General features: G+C 40.7%; 1 protein-coding gene across 4 annotated transcripts in view; it reads left to right on the top strand.

Moving 5' to 3' along the window:
- The first annotated feature begins 3,770 nt into the window (after nucleotides 1–3,770).
- Nucleotides 3,771–24,303, top strand: part of doc2b (double C2-like domains, beta) — a 367,984-nt gene continuing 347,451 nt past the window's right edge. For 3 of the 4 annotated variants that reach the window (XM_061962749.2, XM_061962747.2, XM_072913779.1), the window contains exon 1: nucleotides 3,779–4,461. In XM_061962749.2, coding sequence (XP_061818733.2) covers nucleotides 4,134–4,461 — 328 coding nt within the window. In that variant the 5' untranslated portion in view covers nucleotides 3,779–4,133. Of the gene's footprint in view, nucleotides 4,462–24,303 lie in introns of all 4 variants that reach the window. The other variant, XM_061962748.2, reaches the window with a different exon arrangement.

The following is a 24,303-nucleotide window of genomic DNA, read 5'->3' as shown; positions in this document are numbered from 1 at the left end:
AACTAGCATCAGTGTTTCAAACTAGTACCAGTGTTTCAAACTAGCATTAGTGTTTTGAACTAGCATTAGTGTTTTATACTAGCATTCGTGTTTCAAACTGGTAGTAGTGTTTCAAAGTAGTATGAGTGTTTCAAACTAACATTAGTGTTTCAAACTAGCATCCGTGTTTCAAACTAGCATCAGTGTTTCAAACTAGCATTAGTGTTTTAAACTAGCATTAGTGTTTTATACTAGCATTCGTGTTTCAAACTGGTAGTAGTGTTTCAAAGTAATATGAGTGTTTCAAACTAACATTAGTGTTTCAAACTAGCATCAGTGTTTCAAACTAGCATCAGTGTTTCAAACTAGCATCAGTGTTTCAAACTAGTACCAGTGTTTCACACTAGCATTAGTGTTTTAAACTAGCATTAGTGTTTTATACTAGCATTAGTGTTTCAAATTGGTAGTAGTGTTTCAAACTAGTATCAGTGTTTCCAACTAGCATTAGTGTTTCAAACTAGCATCAGTGTTACAAACTCGCATCAGTGTTTCAAACTAGTATCAGTGTTTCAAACCAGCATTAGTGTTTCAAACTAACATTCGTGTTTCAAACTAGTATCAGTGTTTCAAACTAGTATCAGTGTTTCAAACTAACATTAGTGTTTCAAACTGGCATCAGTGTTTCAAACTAGCATCAGTGTTTCAAACTAGCATCAGTGTTTCAAACTAGTACCAGTGTTTCAAACTAGCATTAGTGTTTTAAACTAGCATTAGTGTTTTATACTAGCATTAGTGTTTCAAACTGGTAGTAGTGTTTCAAAGTAGTATGAGTGTTTCAAACTAACATTAGTGTTTCAAAGTAGTATGAGTGTTTCAAACTAGCATCAGTGTTTCAAACTAGTATCAGTGTTTTAAACTAGCATCAGTGTTTCAAACTAGTATCAGTGTTTTAAACTAGCATTAGTGTTTCAAACTAGTAGTAGTGTTTCAAAGTAGTATGAGTGTTTCAAACTCACATTAGTGTTTCAAACTAGCATCAGTGTTTCAAACTAGCATCAGTGTTTCAAACTAGCATTAGTGTTTTAAACTAGCATTAGTGTTTTATACTGGCATTAGAGTTTCATACTGGCATTAGAGTTTCAAACTAGCATCAGTGTTTCAAACTAGTATCAGTGTTTCAAACTAACATTAGTGTTTCAAACTAACATTCGTGTTTCAAACTAGTATCAGTGTTTCAAACTATAGTATCAGTGTTTCAAAATAGTATCAGTGTTTCAAACTAGCATCAGTGTTTCAAACTAGCATTAGAGTTTCAAACTAGCATTAGTGTTTTATACTGGTATTAGAGTTTCATACTGGCATTAGAGTTTCAAACTAGCATCAGTGTTTCAAACTAGTATCAGTGTTTCAAACTAACATTTGTGTTTCAAACTAACATTCGTGTTTCAAACTAGTATCAGTGTTTCAAACCATAGTATCAGTGTTTCAAAATAGTATCAGTGTTTCAAACTAGCATCAGTGTTTCAAACTAGCATTAGTGTTTCAAACTAGCATTATTGTTTGAAACTAGCATCAGTGTTTCAAACTAGCATCAGTGTTTCAAACTAGTATTAGAGTTTCAAACTAACATTATTGTTTGAAACTAGCATCAGTGTTTCAAACTAGCATCAGTGTTTCAAACTAGTATCAGTGTTTCAAACTAACATTAGTGTTTCAAACTAGCATCAGTGTTTCAAACTAGCATCAGTGTTTCAAACTAGTACCAGTGTTTCAAACTAGCATTAGTGTTTTAAACTAGCATTAGTGTTTTATACTAGCATTCGTGTTTCAAACTGGTAGTAGTGTTTCAAAGTAGTATGAGTGTTTCAAACTAACATTAGTGTTTCAAACTAGCATCAGTGTTTCAAACTAGCATCAGTGTTTCAAACTAGCATCAGTGTTTCAAACTAGTATCAGTGTTTCAAACTAACAGTGTTTCAAACTAGCATTATTGTTTGAAACTAGCATCAGTGTTTCCAACTAGTATCAGTGTTTCAAACTAGCATCAGTGTTTCAAACTAGCATTAGTGTTTCAAACTAGCATTATTGTTTGAAACTAGCATCAGTGTTTCAAACTAGCATCAGTGTTTCAAACTAGCATCAGTGTTTCAAACTAGTACCAGTGTTTCAAACTAGCATTAGTGTTTTAAACTAGCATTAGTGTTTTATACTAGCATTAGTGTTTCAAATTGGTAGTAGTGTTTCAAACTAGTATGAGTGTTTCAAACTAACATTAGTGTTTCAAACTAGCATCAGTGTTTCAAACTAGCATCAGAGTTTCAAACTCGCATCAGTGTTTCAAACTAGTATCAGTGTTTCAAACTAACAGTGTTTCAAACTAGCATTATTGTTTGAAACTAGCATCAGTGTTTCCAACTAGTATCAGTGTTTCAAACTAGCATCAGTGTTTCAAACTAGCATTAGTGTTTCAAACTAGCATTATTGTTTGAAACTAGCATCAGTGTTTCAAACTAGCATCAGTGTTTCAAACTAGCATTAGTGTTTTAAACTAGCATTAGTGTTTTATACTAGCATTAGTGTTTCAAACTGGTAGTAGTGTTTCAAAGTAGTATGAGTGTTTCAAACTAACATTAGTGTTTCAAACTAGCATCAGTGTTTCAAACTAGTATCAGTGTTTCAAACTAGCATTAGTGTTTTAAACTAGCATTAGTGTTTTATACTAGCATTCGTGTTTCAAAGTAGTATGAGTGTTTCAAACTAACATTAGTGTTTCAAACTAGCATCAGTGTTTCAAACTAGCATCAGTGTTTCAAACTAGCACCAGTGTTTCAAACTAGCATTAGTGTTTTAAACTAGCATTAGTGTTTTATACTAGCATTAGTGTTTCAAATTGGTAGTAGTGTTTCAAACTAGTATGAGTGTTTCAAACTAACATTAGTGTTTCAAACTAGCATCAGTGTTTCAAACTAGCATCAGAGTTTCAAACTCGCATCAGTGTTTCAAACTAGTATCAGTGTTTCAAACTAACAGTGTTTCAAACTAGCATCAGTGTTTCAAACTAGCATCAGTGTTTCAAACTAGCATCAGTGTTTCAAACTAGTACCAGTGTTTCAAACTAGCATTAGTGTTTTAAACTAGCATTAGTGTTTTATACTAGCATTAGTGTTTCAAATTGGTAGTAGTGTTTCAAACTAGTATGAGTGTTTCAAACTAACATTAGTGTTTCAAACTAGCATCAGTGTTTCAAACATCAGAGTTTCAAACTCGCATCAGTGTTTCAAACTAGTATCAGTGTTTCAAACTAACAGTGTTTCAAACTAGCATTATTGTTTGAAACTAGCATCAGTGTTTCCAACTAGTATCAGTGTTTCAAACTAGCATCAGTGTTTCAAACTAGCATTATTGTTTGAAACTAGCATCAGTGTTTCAAACTAGCATCAGTGTTTCAAACTAACATCAGTGTTTTATACTAGCATCAGTGTTTCAAACTAAGGTTGTAATTTTTTTTACTGCACTGCCTTTGGTCACATGACACAAACACAAGTAACCAAAAAGTGCAATAATTATTGCTACCGACCAGAATAGCTGACCACAAGTGTGAACTCAGCCCCAAACGGATCTCCCCGCCGACAGATGGATGGGGCTAATATCGTAATTAAGCACCTCAGGCCGACGGTTCCTGTTTACCGGTTGGTTGCTAGGCAGTGACATCAGCTGATCCCCCCCCCCTTCACACCCTCCATCCCCTAATCCCCTTCCCTCTCTTGGCACACTCACTCTTGCCTCCGCTCTCTCCCAGATAGGCAGCGCAGACGTGGGTGGAGCGCGCGGGGGTCTCCAGCGAGGAGAGCCTGGAAGGAAGGTAGTAGTAGTGAGAGTGTGTGTGAGGGAGAGAGAGAGTGTGTGTGAGAGTGTGTGTGTGTGTGTGTGTGCAGGAGGGAGGGATGTGACAGCATGGTCTGGGTGTGAGGACGTCAGTGGAAGACGCGGCGGCAGCCTCCACATGTCTACCTAGAAAGACGCACCTGGAGGGGTCTTTCTTTTTGTTGTTGTTGTTGCTTTTTTTTGTTTTTTTTATATATATATATATATATATATATGATTTCTCAGTTTGTGAGTGGTCTTGGGAGAAGGCTCCTGGCTGGACCGCATGCATGACACAACGCAAAGGCGAGAAACCCACCATCAGCATCCAGGAGCACATGGCCATTGACGTGTGCCCGGGACCCATCCAGCCCATCAAGCAGATATCGGACTACTTCCCACGGTACCCCCGGGGCCTGCCGCCCTCCGGGCCCCCGCGCTCCGCTCCACCCGCCGCCGCCGCAGCCGCCGCTACTACTACCGTAGCCTCGGAAAGTGAGCGCCCGGATGAAGAGAGCCCGGACCGGGCGTTCGCCGGGGGAGCGTCCGCCTCCTCGCCGGCGGCCGCCAGGAGGGACGAGGAGCCCGACGTGGAGGGATACGACTCGGACGACTCCAGTGAGTGAGCTTCCCATTCGATCCAATTCTAGCCTTTCTTTCTTTTGACTTCCACCGGTTGCAAGGCATCCATCTTCCTTTTTATTTGTCACCTTTTCTTCTCCCCCGCCCCCACTCCTCCATCCCCTACAACTCTGCGCCTCGCACACCAGACAACTGTTGCTGCCGCCGCAACAATTGCAGCCTCCTCCCCAAGCTCTCGCTGCACTCCGTCTCTAAGCGATGCCGTTTTAACGCATGTCGGCATGCATTTTTATTACGGTCAGGCCAGTGACGTGGAGTCACCTGCCTCACCTGCCATCATGGTAAGAAAAAAAATGTAAAAAGAAAAAAAAAATATTAAATTGTTATATGTATCCATGAGTGATTATACTATAAAGTTATTTTCCATTTAACTTCACCAGTTTTAGATTATTTTTATTCAAAATCGCTGAATTTTCACATTTACCGTTCAAATACTGAGAAGAGTCACCAGCCAGTTGAGCCCATACTTGCCAACCCTGAGACCTCCGATTTCGGGAGGTCGGGGGTGGGCGTGGTTAAGAGGGGAGGAGTATATTTACAGCTGGAATTCACCAAGTCAAGTATTTCATATATATATATATATATATATATATATATATATATATATATATATATATATATATATATATGTATGTGTGGGAAAAAAATCACAAGACTATTTCATCTCTACAGGCCTGTTTCATGAGGGGGGGTACCCTCAATCATCAGGAGATTTTAATGGGAGCATTCGCATACCATGGTTTATATAGGGCACAGAGTGGGTGGGTACAGGCTGGCCTAGGGGCGTGGTGATTGGCTCATGTGTTACCTAGGAGGTGTTTCCGTCTATGGCGGCATGCTGTTACAATTTCGCTGCGCTTGTTGAGGGATGACAGGTCTGGACGGTAAATAATAAACAGTTTCTCTTTCAAGCATAGGTTGCATCTTTTATTACCACTATTGTAAGGTGTGCTGGATGCAAGAATTTGCCATGTTATTGAATATTCAACATTATTGTCTTTGAGGTCCCAAATGTGTTTGCTGAGTTCTGTGGTATTTCGCAGGTTTTTGTTCCTGAAAGAAGCCTTGTGATTGTTCCATCTGGTTTTGAATTCTCCCTCGGTTAATCCTACATATGTGTCGGATGTGTTAATGTCCTTGCGTATTACCTTAGATTGGTAGACAACTGATGTTTGTAAGCACCCCCCGTTGAGAGGGCAATCAGGTTTCTTTCGGCAGTTACAGCCTTTGGAGTCGCTCTGTCTGGGGGCCGACGGCTCATTTGCAATTGTTTTGTTGTGGTTTGAGATGATTTGTCGTATATTGTTCATGCAGCTGTAGCTGCATGAAATACCACAGAACTCAGCAAACACATTTGGGACCTCAAAGACAATAATGTTGAATATTCAATAACATGGCAAATTCTTGCATCCAGCACACCTTACAATAGTGGCAATAAAAGATGCAACCTATGCTTGAAAGAGAAACTGTTTATTATTTACCGTCCAGACCTGTCATCCCTCAACAAGCGCAGCGAAATTGTAACAGCATGCCGCCATAGACGGAAACACCTCCTAGGTAACACATGAGCCAATCACCACGCCCCTAGGCCAGCCTGTACCCACCCACTCTGTGCCCTATATAAACCATGGTATGCGAATGCTCCCATTAAAATCTCCTGATGATTGAGGGTACCCCCCCTCATGAAACAGGCCTGTAGAGATGAAATAGTCTTGTGATTTTTTCCCCACACATACATATATTGCGCTCTACTACGGTATCGAGCACTATTTTTTGGATAACCTTATTAAGACATATATATATATATATATATATATAATTCACTGAAAGTCAAGTATTTCTTATATATATATATATACAGTATATATATAAGAAATACTTGACTTATATATATATATATATATATATATATATATATATATATATATATAAGAAATACTTGACTTTCAGTGAATTCTATACATATCTATATATATATATATATATATATATATATATATATATATATATATATATATATATGGGCAGCACGGTGGAAGAGAGGTTAGTGCATCTGCCTCACAATACGAAGGTCCTGAGTAGTCTTGGGTTCAATCCCGGGCTCGGGATCTTTCTGTGTGGAGTTTGCATGTTCTCCCCGTGACTGCGTGGGTTCCCTCCGGGTACTCCGGCTTCCTCCCACCTCCAAAGACATGCACCTGGGGATAGGTTGATTGGCAACACTAAATTGGCCCTAGTGTGTGAATGTGAGTGTGAAAGTTGTCTGTCTATCTGTGTTGGCCCTGCGATGAGGTGGCGACTTGTCCAGGGTGTACCCCGCCTTCCGCCCGATTGTAGCTGAGATAGGCTCCAGCGCCCCCCGCGACCCCAAAAAAGGGAATAAGCGGTAGAAAATGGATGGATGGATATATATATATATATATATATATATATATATATATAGCATACTTGCCAACCCTCCCGGATTTTCCGGGAGACTCCCGAAATTCAGCGCCTCTCCCGAAAACCTCCCGGGACAAATTTTCTCCCGAAAATCTCCCGAAATTCAGGCCGAGCTGGAGGCCACGCCCCCTCCAGCTCCACGCGGACCCGAGTGACGTGTCGACAGCCTCTTTTCACGTCCGCTTTCCCACAATATAAACAGCGTGCCTGCCCAATCACTTTATAACTGTAGAATGATGGAGGGCGAGTTCTTGGTTTCTTATGTGGGTTTATTGTTAGGCAGTTTCATTAACGTCCTCCCAGCGCGGCAACAACACACAACAACAGCAGTCACGTTTTCGTCTACTGTAAAGCAGTTCGTCTGCCGTAAACAGCAATGTTGTGACACTCTTAAACAGGACAATACTGCCATCTACTGTACATCAATCAATCAATTAATCAATGTTTATTTATATAGCCCTAAACATGCATTTGTGACAATAACATCTACGGCTTTTAGAGAGTGCAGTGCACAACTGCGCACACAACAAGGAGACGAAGCAGAATGCATCATCAGAGAGGGTGTTCAGTATGGTTAGAAAAATAGTGACAGAGAATAGAACAAGGATGGATAATACAACCCTTAACTCAACAATGAGTAGATGAGTGTTATGTGTGTGTATATGTGTAAATAAATGAACACAGAAATTCAAGTATTTCTCTTATATATATATATATATATATATATACATATATATATGTATATATATATATATAAAAAAAAAAAAAAATATATATATATATATAGCTAGAATTCACTGAAAGTCAAGTATTTCTTATATATATATATATATATATATATATATATATATATATATATATATATGAAATACTTGACTTGGTGAATTCTAGCTGTAAATATACTCCTCCCCTCTTAACCACGCCCCCAACCACACCCCGCCCCCCCACCTCCCAAAATCGGAGGTCTCAAGGTTGGCAAGTATGATATATATATATATATATATATATATATATATATAAATAAGAGAAATACTTGAATTTCAGTGTTCATTTATTTACACATATACACACACATAACACTCATCTACTCATTGTTGAGTTAAGGGTTGAATTGTCCATCCTTGTTCTATTCTGTCACTATTTTTCTAACCATGCTGAACACCCTCTCTGATGATGCATTGCTGTGTGACACGCACAAACGTGCTTTCATCAAATGCACTAGAGTCTGGAATCTTCCATCTCTCCCTAGCATGGCCCAAAACCGGTCAATCTTTGCTTCCTGAGGAAGATCTTCACTGCCAAGCACTTGGTAGTCCACTACTTCCTCCCGGAGGCTATCCAGGTCCAATCGCAGCTGTGGCTTGGAACTTTCAAGCGTATTTCTTCATCTTATTCGTCGTCGGCGTCGCCACGGCTGTATCTTCCTCGTTCTTCTGCTTCGTCTCCTTGTTGTGTGCGCAGTTGTGCACTGCGCTCTCTAAAAGCCGTAGATGTTATTGTCACATATACATGTACAGTAGATGGCAGTATTGTCCTGTTTAAGAGTGTCACAACATTGCTGTTTACGGCAGACGAACTGCTTTACGGTAGACGAAAACGTGACCGCTGTTGTTGTGTGTTGTTACCGCGCTGGGAGGACGTTAATGAAACTGCCTAACAATTAATCCACATAAGAAACCAAGAACTCGCCCTCGATCATTTTATAGTTATAACGTGAAAACAGGCTGTCGACACGTCACTCAGGTCCGCATGGAGCTGGAGGGGGCGTGGCCTCCAGTTCCGCCTGATTTTCGGGAGATATATATATATATATATATATATAAGAAATACTTGACGTTCAGTGAATTCTAGCTATATATATATGTATATATATATATATAATATATATATGTATATATATATATAAAATAAATACTTGAATTTCAGTGTTCATTTATTTACACATATACACACACATAACACTCATCTACTCATTGTTGAGTTAAGGGTTGAATTGTCCATCCTTGTTCTATTCTCTGTCACTATTTTTCGAACCATGCTGAACACCCTCTCTGATAATGCATTGATGTGTGGCACGCACAAAAGTACTTTCATCTAATGCACTAGATGGCAGTATTGTCCTGTTTAAGAGTGTCACAACATTGCTGTTTACGGCAGACGAACCGCTTTACGGTATACAAAAAAGTGACTGCTGTTGTTGTGTGTTGTTGCCACGCTGGGAGGACGTTAATGAAAATGCCTAACAATAAACCCACATAAGAAACCAAGAACTCGCCCTCCATCATTCTATAGTTATAACGTGATTGGGCAGGTACGCTGTTTATATTGTGGAGGACCTGAGTCCGCCTGAATTTCGGGAGATTTTCGGGAGAAAATTTGTCCCGGGAGGTTTTCGGGAGAGGCGCTGAATTTCGGGAGTCTCCCGGAAAATCCGGGAGGGTTGGCAAGTATGGTTGAGCCTCGCCATGGATTGCGCAATGACTCGGCTAACTGCTGGCCTGCTGTGCAGTGAGACCGTATTGCTATATGAATTATATTATACATTTCCATAGTTTAGTTAGCTGAGGTATATAATGTTCAGTGTATTTTGTCAACAACTGTATGTGTGTAACGTATTTCTTGTGCTGAGCAATCATAAAACGGCTGCTTAGACGCACTGGGTGAGGCTCGCAGTAATCCCGCCTCCTGGTGGTAGAGGGCGGTAGTGATCGACTACTCGGCTGCAGAAGAAGTGACAACAAGCAGCAACAGTTAGCAGCGATCGTTTATTTTTTCCTCTCGCCTGAACTTTTAACATGGAGGATTACATATCTAAAATAAAACAGTTTTTGTTATGCCCGTTTGATTGTGGACTATTACTGACACCTTGTGGCGATGGGAAAATGCTGCGCGTCATCAGTTTGGGCACTTCCGGTTTACGATGTTAGTTCAGTTAAAGTTAAAGTACCAATGATTGTCACACACACACACTAGGTGTGGTGAAATTTGTCCTCTGCATTTGACCCATCCCCTTTGATCACCCCCTGGGAGGTGAGGGGCGCAGTGGGCAGCAGCAGTGCCGCGCCCGGGAACCATTTTTGGTGATTTAACCCCCAATTCCAACCCTTGATGCTGAGTGCCAAGCACGGAGGTAATGGGTCCCATTTTTATAGTCTTTGGTATGACTCGGCCGGGGTTTGAACTCACAACCTACCGATCTCAGGGCGGACACTCTAACCACGAGGCCACTGAGTAGGTCAGTTCATGAGACAATAAGAAGTAGACAAGTTGTGTTACCTCTTACAAGCCTTGGAAAAGATAAGTCTGTAAGTAAACGGTTTAACTTGTTTATGTGGCTCAATATGAAGGTGGAAAGTGGCTAAATTTGATAAACGATTTTTGTGCACTAATTTAATGGATGTTTGAGGACTTAAAATGGCTGCCGGTCGTGTATTTACACCATAGAAATAGTTTCAACACTCAGCAGTGTTTGTTTGATGGTGGTGCTGTGTATTTGTGTGGAGCTGATGTTTACATATTGTGTATTACATTTCAGTGTGTTGATTGAATCATATAGCTTATACATTGTCATTGTGTGTATTTCAGTTTTCCAAAAAAAAAAAAAAAAAAAAGTCCAGTTCAAGACAAAGCAAGATCAACAAACAATAAAGAGCCTAAATGGATTCATCTGCTTTGGAACTTTATTAGAACTTCCTGATTGGTTGTTAGCTGTCTGCCAAGCTGTATAACCTCAACACATATAGTAAGGGCAGAACAGTTTTCTAAACTGGACTTTCAATCGAAGCAGGAGGTAATAATTAAAGGAAGATCTCCATCGAGACAGAGAGACTTTTAAAACTGAAGAAAGATAAGGAAAACTTCTATAAACAAGTTATCAATGCTTTTGTTCAGAAGGAGCGGCGCATGGACTTCATTTATAAGTAAAGGTAAGACCATAATAACGTTTTTTTTTAATCAAATGCGCTTTTTTGTGTGCTACAGTTTGTATGTGTAAAGTTAAAGTTAAGTTAAAATACCAATGAGTGTCACACACACTAGGTGTGGTGAAATTTGTCCTCTGCATTTGACCCATCCCCTTGTTCACCCCCTGGGAGGTGAGGGGAGCAGTGGGCAGCAGCGGTGCCGTGCCCGGGAATCATTTTTGGGGATTTAACCCCAATTCCAACCCTTGATGCTGAGTGCCAAGCAGGGAAGAATGCTAGTATGAGCATAAAACATTTTCAACCCCTCCCCGATAATATTTGGGGATTCTTTAAGACTTGTGCATCGTTTATAAATAAAAAGTGACACTAAAACTAAAAATCCACCCTACCGCCCACGACCCCCCCCCCCCCCCCCCCCCCAAATAAATGTTTCCATGCCCCTCCCCGAGTTGAAATACTATTAGGAGCCTGATAACATTTATTGACTTCTTTAAGACTTGTGCATTGTTTATGCATGAAAAGTGACACTAACACTGAAAATCCACCCTGCCGCTCACGACCCCCTCAAATAAATTTTTTCACGCTCCCCCCTGAGTTTAAATACCATTAGGAGCCTGATAACATTTATTGACTTCTTTAAGACTTGCGCATCGTTTATAAATGAAAAGGGACACTAGCACTGAAAATCAAGCCTGCCGCTCACGCCCCCCTGAATTCATTTTTTTAACACCCCGCGTTGAATTACTATTAAGACCCTGATATTTGTGGACTTTTTAAGACTTGTGCATAGTTTATGCATGAAAAATGACACTAACACTGAAAATCCACACTGCCATTCATGACCCTCATACATTTTTTCACGCCCCTCCCTGAATTGAAATACTATTAGGAACCTGATATTTACAGATTTTTCAAAGACTTGAGAATCGTTTATGCATGAAAAATGACATTAACAAATAAAAAAAATCCACCCTGCCGCTCACGTCCCCAAACATTTTTTCACGCCCCTCCCCGTATTGAAATACCATTAAGAACCTGATAATATTTATAGTTTTTTTTTTTTTAAGACTTGCGCATCGTGAATGCATGAAAAATGACACTAGCACTGAAGATCCACCCTGCTGCTCACCATACTTGCCAACCTTGAGACCTTCGAATTCGAGAGATTGGGGGTGGGTGGGTGGGGGGGGTGTATATTGTAGCCCGGAAGAGTTAGGGATGCAAGGGATTCTGGGTATTTGTTCTGTTGTGTTTATGTTGTGTTACGGTGCGGATGTTCTCCCGAAATGTGGTTGTCATTCTTGTTTGGTGCGGGTTCACAGTGTGGCGCATATTTGTAACAGTGTTAAAGTTGTTTATACGGCCACCCTCAGTGTGACCTGTATGGCTGTTGATCAAATATGTCTTGCAGTCACTTTCGTGTGTATGCAGAAGCCGCATTCAAAATGTGACTTGCCCGGCACGCTGTTTGTATGGTGAAAAAGCGGTTGCGTCGACAGGTTGGCAAGTATGCTGCTCACGACCCCCTCCAGTTGAAATACTATTAAAAACCTTATAAAATGTATTTATTTTTTTAGACTTGTGCATCGTTTATGCATGAAAAAAATCACACTAACACTGAAAATCCACCATGCCGCTTACATCCCCTTGAAATACAATTTTCTTTACGCCCGCCCCCCGAGTTTAAATACTATTAAGAACCTGATAATATTCATGGATTTTTTAAAGACTTGTGCATTGTTTATGCATGAACAATGACACCAACTCTGAAAAGCCACCTTTCCGTTCGCATCCTCCATACATTGTTTCACGCCCCTCCCTGAATTGCAATACTATTAAGAACGTAATCAAATGTATACATTTTTTTAAGACTTATGCATTGAATATGCATGAAAAATGACCCTAACTCTGTAAATCCTCCCTTCCACAGCAGGCACAAGACATTAAAACAACGTTGAGAACTTGTTGAGCAACTCAATCATAACGTTGAAACGACATGCATTTTCACGATGTTTAATCAATGTTGGCTTCAGACATTTATTTGACCATTGAATTTTGGTAGTTTCTCAACACAAATACAACGTTGAAACAACATGTTATTCTATTCAGCTCATGTTATTCCATTCTGTGTTACATGTGTTTTATGTTGCACGATTGCACCAAGTAAAATTCCTAGTTTGTGAACCCGTTCTCAGACAATGGCAATGAAAACTATTCTGATTCTGATGCTTTTTGACGACGTCTATTCAATGTCAGGTTGTGGCGTTGATTTGACCATTGACATTTGGTCATTTCCCAACCAACAACGTGGACCCAACGTTGGACATCAACAATGTCTCAATTTACAAATACAACTGTTTTGCAACGTTGTTTCAAAGTCAGTTTTAAAGGACATGTACGTATAATCGGCGTTGTATCAATGTCGTGTGCCTGCTGGGTGGGTACCTACATTTTTTCCACATACACCCTGAATTTAAATACTATTAAGGTAATATTTATTGATTAACTTAGGCTTGTGCATCATTTTGGCATGACACATTTCACAAACACCTTTCCCCCCAAAGGGGGGCCCACCCCACTATTTGACTAGTACTGCATTAAATAATTCAACATGTCCGAAAACGGAGTAGGAGAATCAGAATCCTCCTCTTTTTCTTTTCTTCTGGGCACTCACGGTACACGAGTGTGTTTGTTTAGCTACCCGGAGGGTCCACAGGTGACCCTCTGAACGGTTCCTCAGTCCTCCTTGCGGGAGATTGGAGGTTAACATGTGACGAACTCATCCTCTTTCAGAGGTAATCCGGCCAGACTGGCGTGCATGAGGTGGGTTGGGGAGGGGAGGGGGGGTTAATCCTGAACTGGACGAGAGGAGGATGAGAGAGGAAGAGGAGGCAGATGTTGCTCTGTGATGACCTACGCAGGGATTTTACGCCATACTGGATTGTTTACCTTACCAAGTTCAAGTGTATTTGCAAGGGCCGAACAATAAGTCTTCTTAGCGCGACGGATTTTGTGTAAAAAGAACCAAAAATGTCACTCAGAAGCGCAATGATTGTAAAATGATCGAGTGCAAGAACTCTCCAGGCCTGAAGGGGGCAGTAAAGTAGGGATGTCCCGATCCGATATTTGGATCGGATCGGCTGCCGATATTTGCCAAAAATTGCGTATCGACAAGGCATGGGAAAATGCCGATCCAGATCCAGTTTAAAAAAAAACACTCCGGTCCGTGTTTTCCAACGCACCGATTTAAATAATACATTCCACTTTTCTGCTGCTCCGTAATTTCCGTTCCGCATTTTCCAGCACACCTTCAACACATCCACAGGTCTGTGACTTCTCACGCAGTTGCTTTTAGCTGCTGGCATTACACGACAGGCTCTTCTCACTCTTTTCTGTGTCTCCCTCTCACAGACAGCAAGTGCACCTTCTTACACACGTCACATACTGTCACGTCATACGTCACATACGTATACGTCCTCCCCGAGCAGAGAGGTAGCAGCATGGCTAACGTTAGCTGTGATGCTAGCGCAGCCGTGTGACCTACGTTCCGTCTAAGGCGCGCGCCTGTGCGCATAGCAATTATATGCCACGCACAAAATCAAATAAACAAATAAGCGCATAACAATTTTCGACACACGGACACGACAGAGAAAACAGTTTTCGTCATCATTGTTCAAATATTGTGACGTCTGTCGAGACGCTTATCTCCGTTCGGTGCCACACGTCCACACCATCAAAATGCCGAGGCAAACATTTCCACATCAACACCTTATGAAAAAATTAGTGATTTTTTTAGTTGTGATTTCCTTCTCTGCATGAAAGTTTAAAAGTAGCATAATATATTAATGCAGTATGAAGAAGAATGTTTTAATGTAGACATGCAAGCCTTGAAAGAAAATTTTGAAAATCAAGACTACATTTCCTGCAAATGGGTGCATTTCTACCCTATATTTTAACTTTAGATTTATTCTCATATCAAACTCTTTTGGCTGTCTTTTTGACACTTACATCCGGCGCCCCCCTCCATACCCCGGATTATAAATAATGTAAATAATTCAATGTGATTATCTTGTGTGATGACTGTATTATGATGATAGTATTTATCTGATAGTATATATCTGTATCTTGAATCAATGGACCCCGACTTAAACAAGTTGAAAAACTTATTCGGGTGTTACCATTTAGTGGTCAATTGTACGGAATATGTACTTCACTGTGCAACCTACTAATAAAAGTTTCAATCAATCAATCAAAACACAGAGAATCATCATACTGCTGTGACTCAAGGCTAAGGCAAAATATCGAGATATATATTGTGTATCGCAATATGGCCTTAAAATATCGCAATATTAAAAAAAGGCCATATCGCCCAGCCCTAGTTCAATGATGCCATTTCTGTTTGTCATGTATAATTTTTTCTATTTTGTGTTTCTCCTTGAATAAACAAGTCAGTTTCTTGTTACCAACCATTGTGTATTATTCAAAGTCCCCTAATTCAGCTGGCTAGTTGTTATCAAGAGTACTAAAACTCTTTTCAACATGATTCTGACAATTAAGTAGGCTAAATAACTTTAAACTTTAATACATGCTCGGATAGGCCAGTATCGGTCAGTATCGGTATCGGTCAGTATCGGTATCTGATCGGAAGTGCAAAAACAATATCGGTATCGGATCGGAAGTGAAAAAACCTGGATCGGGACATCCCTACAGTAAAGTAAACGAAATGTATTGCTCGATCTGCCGAGTCAATGCCCCACTCACGCACCGACGCCAGTGGATCGCATCAGCAAACAATTTTTTACGTCTGATTATTCCGAACCGCTTTCCTCGCGCCTTTTGTGCTTTCGCAAAACCAGCAGGCGGCGCGATAGCAACCTGAAAATATGTTTGTTTAGTTTGTTGTACATAACCAATGAAGTTGGCATGTTGTGTAAATAGTAAATAAAAACAGAATACATCCATCCATCCATCCATCTTCTTCCGCTTATCCGAGGTCGGGTCGCGGGGGCAGCAGCCTAAACAGGGAAGCCCAAATAGACTGCAAAGACAAGATATTTAGTGTTCAAACTGAAAAACTTGATTTTTTTTGTGCAAATAATCAATAACTTAGAATTTAATGGCAGCAACACATTGCAAAAAAGTGGGCGCAGGGGCATTTTTACCACTGTGTTACATGGCCTTTCCTTTTAACAACACTCAGTAAACGTTTGGGAACTGAGGAGACCAATTTTTGAAGCTTTTCAGGTGGAATTCTTTCCTATTCCTGCTTGATGTACAGCTTAGCTTAGCTCTTGGATAAATGATATCTACGTATCAAGAAGTAAATACAAGAGCATGCCTTGTATTTGTTAGCATGCCTTATGAAGACTTGACCCATTGTGAGTAGAGATGTTATCAGCCGATAAATGCTTTAAAATGTAATATCGGAAATTATCGGTATCGGCTTCGAAAAGTAAAATGTATGACTTTTTAAAATGCCGCTGTACGGAGTGGTACACGGTCCAATCACATAATATCTATGGCTTTTCACACACACAAGTGAATGCTTGGTCAACAGCCATACAGGTCAGACTGAGGGTGGCCGTATAAACAACTTTAACACGGTTACAAATATGCGCCACACTGTGAACCCACACCAAACAAGAATGACAAAGACATTTCAGGAGAACATCCGCACCGTAACACAACATAAACACAACAGAACAAATACCCAGAATCCCTTGCAGCACTAACTCTACAATATACACCCCCCGCTACCCCTCTACCAAACCCCGCCCCTTTCCAACCCCGCTTACCTCAACCTCCTCCTGCTCTCTCAGGGAGAGCATGTCCCAAATTCCAAGCTGCTGTTTTGAGGCATGTTAAAAAAAAAAAAAAGCACTTTGTGACTTCAATAATAAATATGGCAGTGCCATGTTGGCATTTTTTTGCCATAATTTGAGTTGATTTATTTCGGAAAAACTTGTTACATAGTTTAATGCATCCAGCGGGGCATCACAACAAAATTAGGCATAATAATGTGTTAATTCCACCACTGTATATATCGGAATCGGTAATTAAGGGTCGGACAATATCGGAATATCGGATATCGGCAAAAAAGCCATTATCGGACATCTCTAATTGTGAGCTAAACCCGGTCTTGACTCCTCTTGTTAGGTCGCCCGAAAGACACAAGGGACCCTCACTACACTGTCAAAGCACACTTTTATTAAGCATCTGCTTCTGGGTATCGCAATCTGATGACTCCACAAACAACACGGGCAACAGGTGTTGGCAGCAGCGGTCTCGTAGCAAACGCGCATGATTTTGTCGGTGTGTGTGTGGATGTGTGTGTGTGTGTGTGTGTGTGGGGGGGGGGGGGGGGGGGGGGGGGGGGGGGGGAGAGTTCCGGTGCAGTCTCACGCAAACAAGCGCTCCTGTCCTTCCGTGCTAATATGGCAATTAGTCACTCACATCTGCTGGAGTGTCATCTTAATGATTTGGCAATCAACCTGGAGATGCATCAGTGATGCGAGGTAATTACTGCCCAGTCAAGCCCGTCCTCTTCTTACCTCCAATAACCGCTAACGGGACATGCAAATGTTGTAGTTTAATGTGCGGTTTGATATCCTGCACTTGATACCATACCTTATTGCTCTTGGCTATGAAATAAATCCTGCTGTGAAACACAGTCTGCGCGACACCCGAGTCCACAGCAATAAAGAAAGTATATCCGTTACATCTTCATGCGGTCTTCGCGCTTCTCACCTTATCTCATATTGGAATTTGACTGCACCGACCAAAACATCTGAAGTGTTTGTCGTAGGCTTACTTCTTTAATGGCAGCTTTGTGACTATGTTTGCAAATAAACTAACTTGCACTGGGATTCGAAAAAAGGAACTTGGAAAGTGGACCTTCTCCTGGTGGTCGCCAATACCTATTGTTTACTTCTTTAAACAGCAATCTACGAACCCCGTTTCCATATGAGTTAGGAAATTGTGTTAGATGTAAATATAAACGGAATACAATGATTTGCAAATCATTTTCAACCCATATTCAGTTGAATATGCTACAAAGACAACATATTTGATGTTCAAACTGATAAACTTTTTTTACGGGCGGACGGGATGCATTGGCTTCTTGCCCCGTTGGGGGGCTCCTTCCCCTGGCCGGGACTCGTATGGGCACGTTGCTGTGTGGATGGCCGGGATGCGGTGTTTGCATTGGGCGTGGGGGCTGTGCGGTTTCTCTGCGTTTGGTTGCCGGTATGGGCTCTGCAGGGTTGGGTTGGGGCGGGCGGGGGCTGGCTTTGTTTGGCGGGGGGAGGGGCTCGCGTGGCGTCACGTTAAAGTGGTCTGGTGTGGGTCACGGGCTGTGGCGGGGGGTGGCGGCCTCCTGGCCGTAGTTCCTGGTTGTCGGCCGCGTGGACTGGGGGGATGTCCGGGCCCTCTACTCCTCCTACTTATAGCGCACACAGTCACACATATATAGGACTTTGGGGATTGTCCTGCGGGGAGGCATGGCGGGGGGTTGAGGATGCCTCCAATGGGGCTCCAGTCCTCCTGTCTTGTCCCCTGCTCGTCCATCCCTCAATCTTAGCTGCATATTAGACACTTAGGATTTGGGGGGCTTGGTTTGGTTGGGACCCACCATGACCTTGATGTCCCCCAATTTTAATCGCATTATTAGTTCCCACAAGCATACATATCTCACTCACGCTACAGTACACACATCAATAGGGACTGGAGGTCGGCTGTAACGGCTGACCTCCTAATTTTAACTACACAGTAGACACTCTGGGGGCCTTGTACACATGCATGGGGGGTTTGGGGTTCGGCGCACCCCTCATTGCCTCGTCGGCCGGCGGGGACTGCGGTCTGGTGGCCTGCCAGGCTTTTATTCATTTATTATTGTTATATATATATATATTTTTTTTTAATGTATTTATTATTTTTATTTTTATTATTTACTTATTTTTATTTTATTTTATTTTTTGCAAATCATTTTCAACCCATATTCAGTTGAATATGCTACAAAGACAACATATTTGATGTTCAAACTGATAAACATTTTTTTTTTTGCAAATAATCATTAACTTTAGAATTTGATGCCAGCAACACGTGACAAAGAAGTTGGGAAAGGTGGGCAATAAATACTGATAAAGTTGAGGAATGCTCATCAAACACTTATTTGGAACATCCCACAGGTGTGCAGGCTAATTGGGAACAGGTGGGTGCCATGATTGGGTATAAAAACAGCTTCCCAAAAAATGCTCAGTCTTTCACAAGAAAGGACGGGGCGAGGTACACCCCTTTGTCCACAACTGCGTGAGCAAATAGTCAAAAAGTTTAAGAACAACGTTTCTCAAAGTGCAATAGCAAGAAATTTAGGGATTTCAACATCTACGGTCCATAATATCATCAAAAGGTTCAGAGAATCTGGAGAAATCACTCCACGTGAGCGGCATGGCCGGAAACCAACATTGAATGACCGTGACCTTCGATCCCTCAGACGGCACTGTATCAAAAACCGACATCAATCTCTAAAGGATATCACCACATGAGCTCAGGAACACTTCAGAAAACCACTGTCACTAAATACAGTTGGTCGCTACATCTGTAAGTGCAAGTTAAAGCTCTACTATGCAAAGCGAAAGCCATTTATCAACAACATCCAGAAAAGCCGCCGGCTTCTCTGGGCCCGAGATCATCTAAGATGGACTCATGCAAAGTGGAAAAGTGTTCTGTGGTCTGACGAGTCCACATTTCAAATTGTTTTTGGAAATATTCGACATCGTGTCATCAGCGAACCATCCAGACTGTTATCGACGCAAAGTTCAAAAGCCAGCATCTGTGATGGTATGGGGGTGCATTAGTGCCCAAGGCATGGGTAACTTACACATCTGTGAAGGCACCATTAATGCTGAAAGGTACACACAGGTTTTGGAACAACATATGCTGCCATCTAAGCGCCGTCTTTTTCATGGACGCCCCTGCTTATTTCAGCAAGACAATGCCAAGCCCCATTCAGCAGGTGTTACAACAGCGTGGCTTTGTAAAAAAAAAGAGTGCGGTTACTTTCCTGGCCCGTCTGCAGTCCAGACCTGTCTCCCATCGAAAATGTGTGGCGCATTATGAAGCGTAAAATACGACAGGGGAGACCCCGGACTGTTGAACTACTGAAGCTCTACATAAAACAAGAATGGGAAAGAATTCCACTTTCAAAGCTTCAACAATTAGTTTCCTCAGTTCCCAATCGTTTATTGAGTGTTGTTAAAAGAAAAGGTGATGTAACACAGTGGTGAACATGCTCTTTCCCAACTACTTTGGCACGTGTTGCAGCCATGAAATTCTAAGTTAATTATTATTTGCAAAAAAAAAAAAAAAGTTTATGAGTGTGAACATCAAAAATCTTGTCTTTGTAGTGCATTCAATTGAATATGGGTTGAAAAGGATTTGCAAATCATTGTATTCCGTTTATATTTACATCTAACACAATTTCCCAACTCATATGGAAACGGGGTTTGTAGTTAAATCAACAGCACCCCTGCTGGTTGCAGCCAAGTAGTACACCGTGTTTCACCTCAAATGTTACAAGAAGCAATTACTTGATGATTACAAGGTTCCTTATGTTCAAAAAATCCAATATTGGGCTCACACCGAGCTTTCCCGCCAAGTGGCACAGTCCTGATTAGATTGGTAAATCTTGCTTTATGCTTCAATTAAGTAAATAGTATGAAATCGTTGTGATGGTCAATAAAGACCACACAGTAAAGAAGAAGAAAAGCTTTATGTGAATGTTTTTCATGTATTTTTGGCAGACTATCCAACTGGCCAAAACTTTTCATTTGGCCCGCCAAATATCACCCAAATAGGCTTGATGGAACCATTTAAACTAGGGTTGAGCATGTATGCAGTACTCTCGCCACCCTGCGGGGGGCAACAGCAAAGTTTTTCTGTCCTATTTTTTTGTAGTCCAGGTTGACTTCACGAAATCTTTTTGCATGTTCTCGATGTTCTCTGTTGCTGCAATAATTGTACTATTTTGTTATTTAATTCATTAAATTCTAATATTTCAATTATTAGTCTGTTTAACTTGAATGTCACAAAATTCCATAAGAATAAAAAGGATTTTGTGTTTATTTTTTTATTTATTTTAATTTTATTTATGTTGTTTTTATACATTTTTATTTTTATTTTTTATTTTTTTTAACAAAAATTTGCACGTTTCCCATTTTTCACACTGCAAAAAGTCAGTGTTCAAAAAGAAGAAAAAAAAAAATACAAAAATGAGGGGTATTTTATTTGAACTAAGCAAAATTATCTGCCAATAGAACAAGAAAATTCGGCTTGTCAAGACTTTCCAAAACAAGTAAAATTAGCTAACCTCAATGAACCCAAAAATACCTTAAAATAAGTATATTCTCACTAATAACAAGTGCACTTTTCTTGGTAGAAAAAAAAAAGAGAGACCTTTTTGCTCAATATGTTGAAAAATATTCTTAAATTAAGTAAATGCTAGTGCCATTATCTTGACATAATGATTTTTTTTTTTTCATGCTTGAAGTAAGAAATTATTACTTTAAAAAAGTAGTTTTATACTTGTGAGTGTTTTTGCATCAGTTGATATTCTAGTTTCAAGCTTGTTTTACTCGATATAGGTCATAAAATCTCAGCAACAAGCTGTATTATCTTACTGAGATCATTTAGGACCAAAACCCTTAAAACAAGTAAAAGACTCTACAATAAAGTCTGCTTAGTGAGAAGAATGATCTTATCAGACAGAAAATAAGCAAATATCACCGTTATTTGAGATATTTAATCTTACTTAGATTTCAGTTTTTGCAGTGCAAGTATTGGTCCAGGCACCGTTTTAAAGGGGAACATTATCACAATTTCAGAAGGGTTAAAACCATTCAAAATCAGTTCCCAGTGGCTTATTTTATTTTTCGAAGTTATTTTCAAAATTTTACCCATCACGCAATATCCCTAAAAAAAGCTTCAAAGTGCCTGATTTTAACCATCGTTATATACACCCGTCCATTTTCCTGTGACGTCACATAGTGATGCCAATACAAACAAACATGGCGGATAGAACAGCAAGGTATAGCGACATTAGCTCGGATTCAGACTCGGATTTCAGCGGTTTAAGCGATTCAACAGATTACGCATGTATTGAAACGGATGGTTGTAGTGTGGAGGCAGGTAGCGAAAACGAAATTGAAGAAGAAACTGAAGCTATTGAGCCATATCGGTTTGAACCGTATGCAAGCGAAACCGACGAAAACGACACGACAGCCAGCGACACGGGAGAAAGCGAGGACGAATTCGGCGATCGCCTTCTAACCAACGATTGGTATGTGTTTGTTTGGCATTAAAGGAAACTAACAACTATGAACTAGGTTTACAGCATATGAAATACATTTGGCAACAACATGCACTTTGAGAGTGCAGACAGCCCATTTCAGGCGCGCTAAGAACATATATTTTTCCATGATTTCAGCACTCAGGTTAACCATACCTAAATAGACACAAAATACTGCATTAGACAAGACTACCCGAATGTACTCGAATGATTGAAAAAAATAATTGTTTTTAAGCTCAATTATTGGTAAACACAGTTTATGTATAATAATTTACGTAAAACCGCGAGTAATGAATAACGTTTTCATCAATTAATATATTCTGTAGACATACACTCATCCGCTCTCTTTTCCTGAAAGCTGATCTGTCCAGTTTTGGAGTTGATGTCAGCATCTGCTTTGAGTGTCGCAGGATATCCACACATTCTTGCCATCTCTGTCGCAGCATAGCTTTCGTCGGTAAAGTGTGCGGAACAAACGACTGACCATTTCGTCGGCTTTCCCCACAGCCTCGTATTTTGAACAAATTTCGTCCAATTTCTTGCCACTTTCGCATCTTTGGGCCACTGGTGCAACTTGAATCCGTCCCTGTTCGTGTTGTTACACCCTCCGACAACACACCGACGAAAGTGAGAAAATGGCGGATTGCTTCCCGATGTGACGCCACGTTGTGACGTCATCGCTCCGAGAGCGAATAATAGAAAGGCGTTTAATTCGCCAAAATTCACTCATTTAGAGTTCGGAAATCGGTTAAAAAAATATATGGTCTTTTTTCTGCAACATCAAGGTATATATTGACGCTTACATAGGTCTGGTGATAATGTTCCCCTTTAAGCACTTGCATCGTTTTTCAAGTACCGACTTGGTACTAGCATGGGTTGAAATGTAAACGATACCTATCCATAATCCCGTGTCGCACCCAGGCATACTTGCCAACCTTGAGACCTCCGATTTCGGGAAGTGGGGGTTGGGGGGTGGGGGCGGGGGCCTGGCCGGGGGTGGGGCGGGGTTGTGGTTGGGGGCGTGGTTAATATATATATATATATATATATATATATATATATGAAATACTTGACTTTCAGTGAATTCTAGCTATATATATATATATATATATATATATATATAAATAAAATAAATACTTGAATTTCAGTGTTCATTTACAAACTACAACTCACAAACACTTTAGAGTTAGGCTCCACCATCAGAATGTGTACTTAAACTTATAAAGATCACATGGATATTATTCAGTGAGTTGATTCACCAAAACTAACCTGTTATACAGGAGGAAAAAGCACACAGGACGTTTCAATTGTTCACAGACTGGTCGCACTCATCAGAATGACAAGACACTTCCGGTCTGCAGGTGATAGCATTCAATTGGGAAGAAACGCCCTACTGCCCCCTACTGACCAATGTGAATACTAATAAATGTGTAATGACAGCTCCAAAAACGAATTCAAACCACAAAATAAAATAAATAAATCAACACAAAAATGTGACACATTATGGGTGGGTCACATATGCATGTACAGTAGATGGCAGTATTGTCCTGTTTAAAAGTGTCACAACATTGCTGTTTACGGCAGACGAACTGCTTTACGGTAGACACTGTTGTTGTGTGTTGTCAACACGTCACTCAGGTCCGCCTGAATTTCGGGAGTTTTTCGGGAGAAAATTTGTCCCGGGAGGTTTTCGGGATAGGCGCTGAATTTCGGGAGTCTCCCGGAAAATCCGGGAGGGTTGGCAAGTATGCACCCAAGACACCTAAAATATCGGTTTGATTTGAAATGTAATGAAATTAAATTCTAGCTAGCGTGAAGTCATATTGACATAACGCAGGTTAACCCTGACTTAGGTTAAAATGTTGATTTAGTTGCCAAAACAATAATAACAAATATTTTTTGATGGATGCTAAGTCACTTTTGTCCCTCCTGTTGCTCAAAAAGAGTTCCGGGGTAACAAAGCAGCAATGGCCCAGATCGTCTCCCCGTGCTCCCACGGGACTTGATCCAGTATCTGCATGCTGCCTCCTGGGTAAGCCGGGCTCAAAGTCCCCTGAGTCCACATGGGGAGGAGGGGGATGTCTCAATACAGGCGAAGAGCCGAGCCGC

Source organism: Nerophis lumbriciformis, linkage group LG09 (genome assembly GCF_033978685.3).
Source record: "Nerophis lumbriciformis linkage group LG09, RoL_Nlum_v2.1, whole genome shotgun sequence".
Taxonomy (NCBI): domain Eukaryota; kingdom Metazoa; phylum Chordata; class Actinopteri; order Syngnathiformes; family Syngnathidae; genus Nerophis; species Nerophis lumbriciformis.
This window is presented reverse-complemented; position numbering and strand designations above follow the sequence as displayed.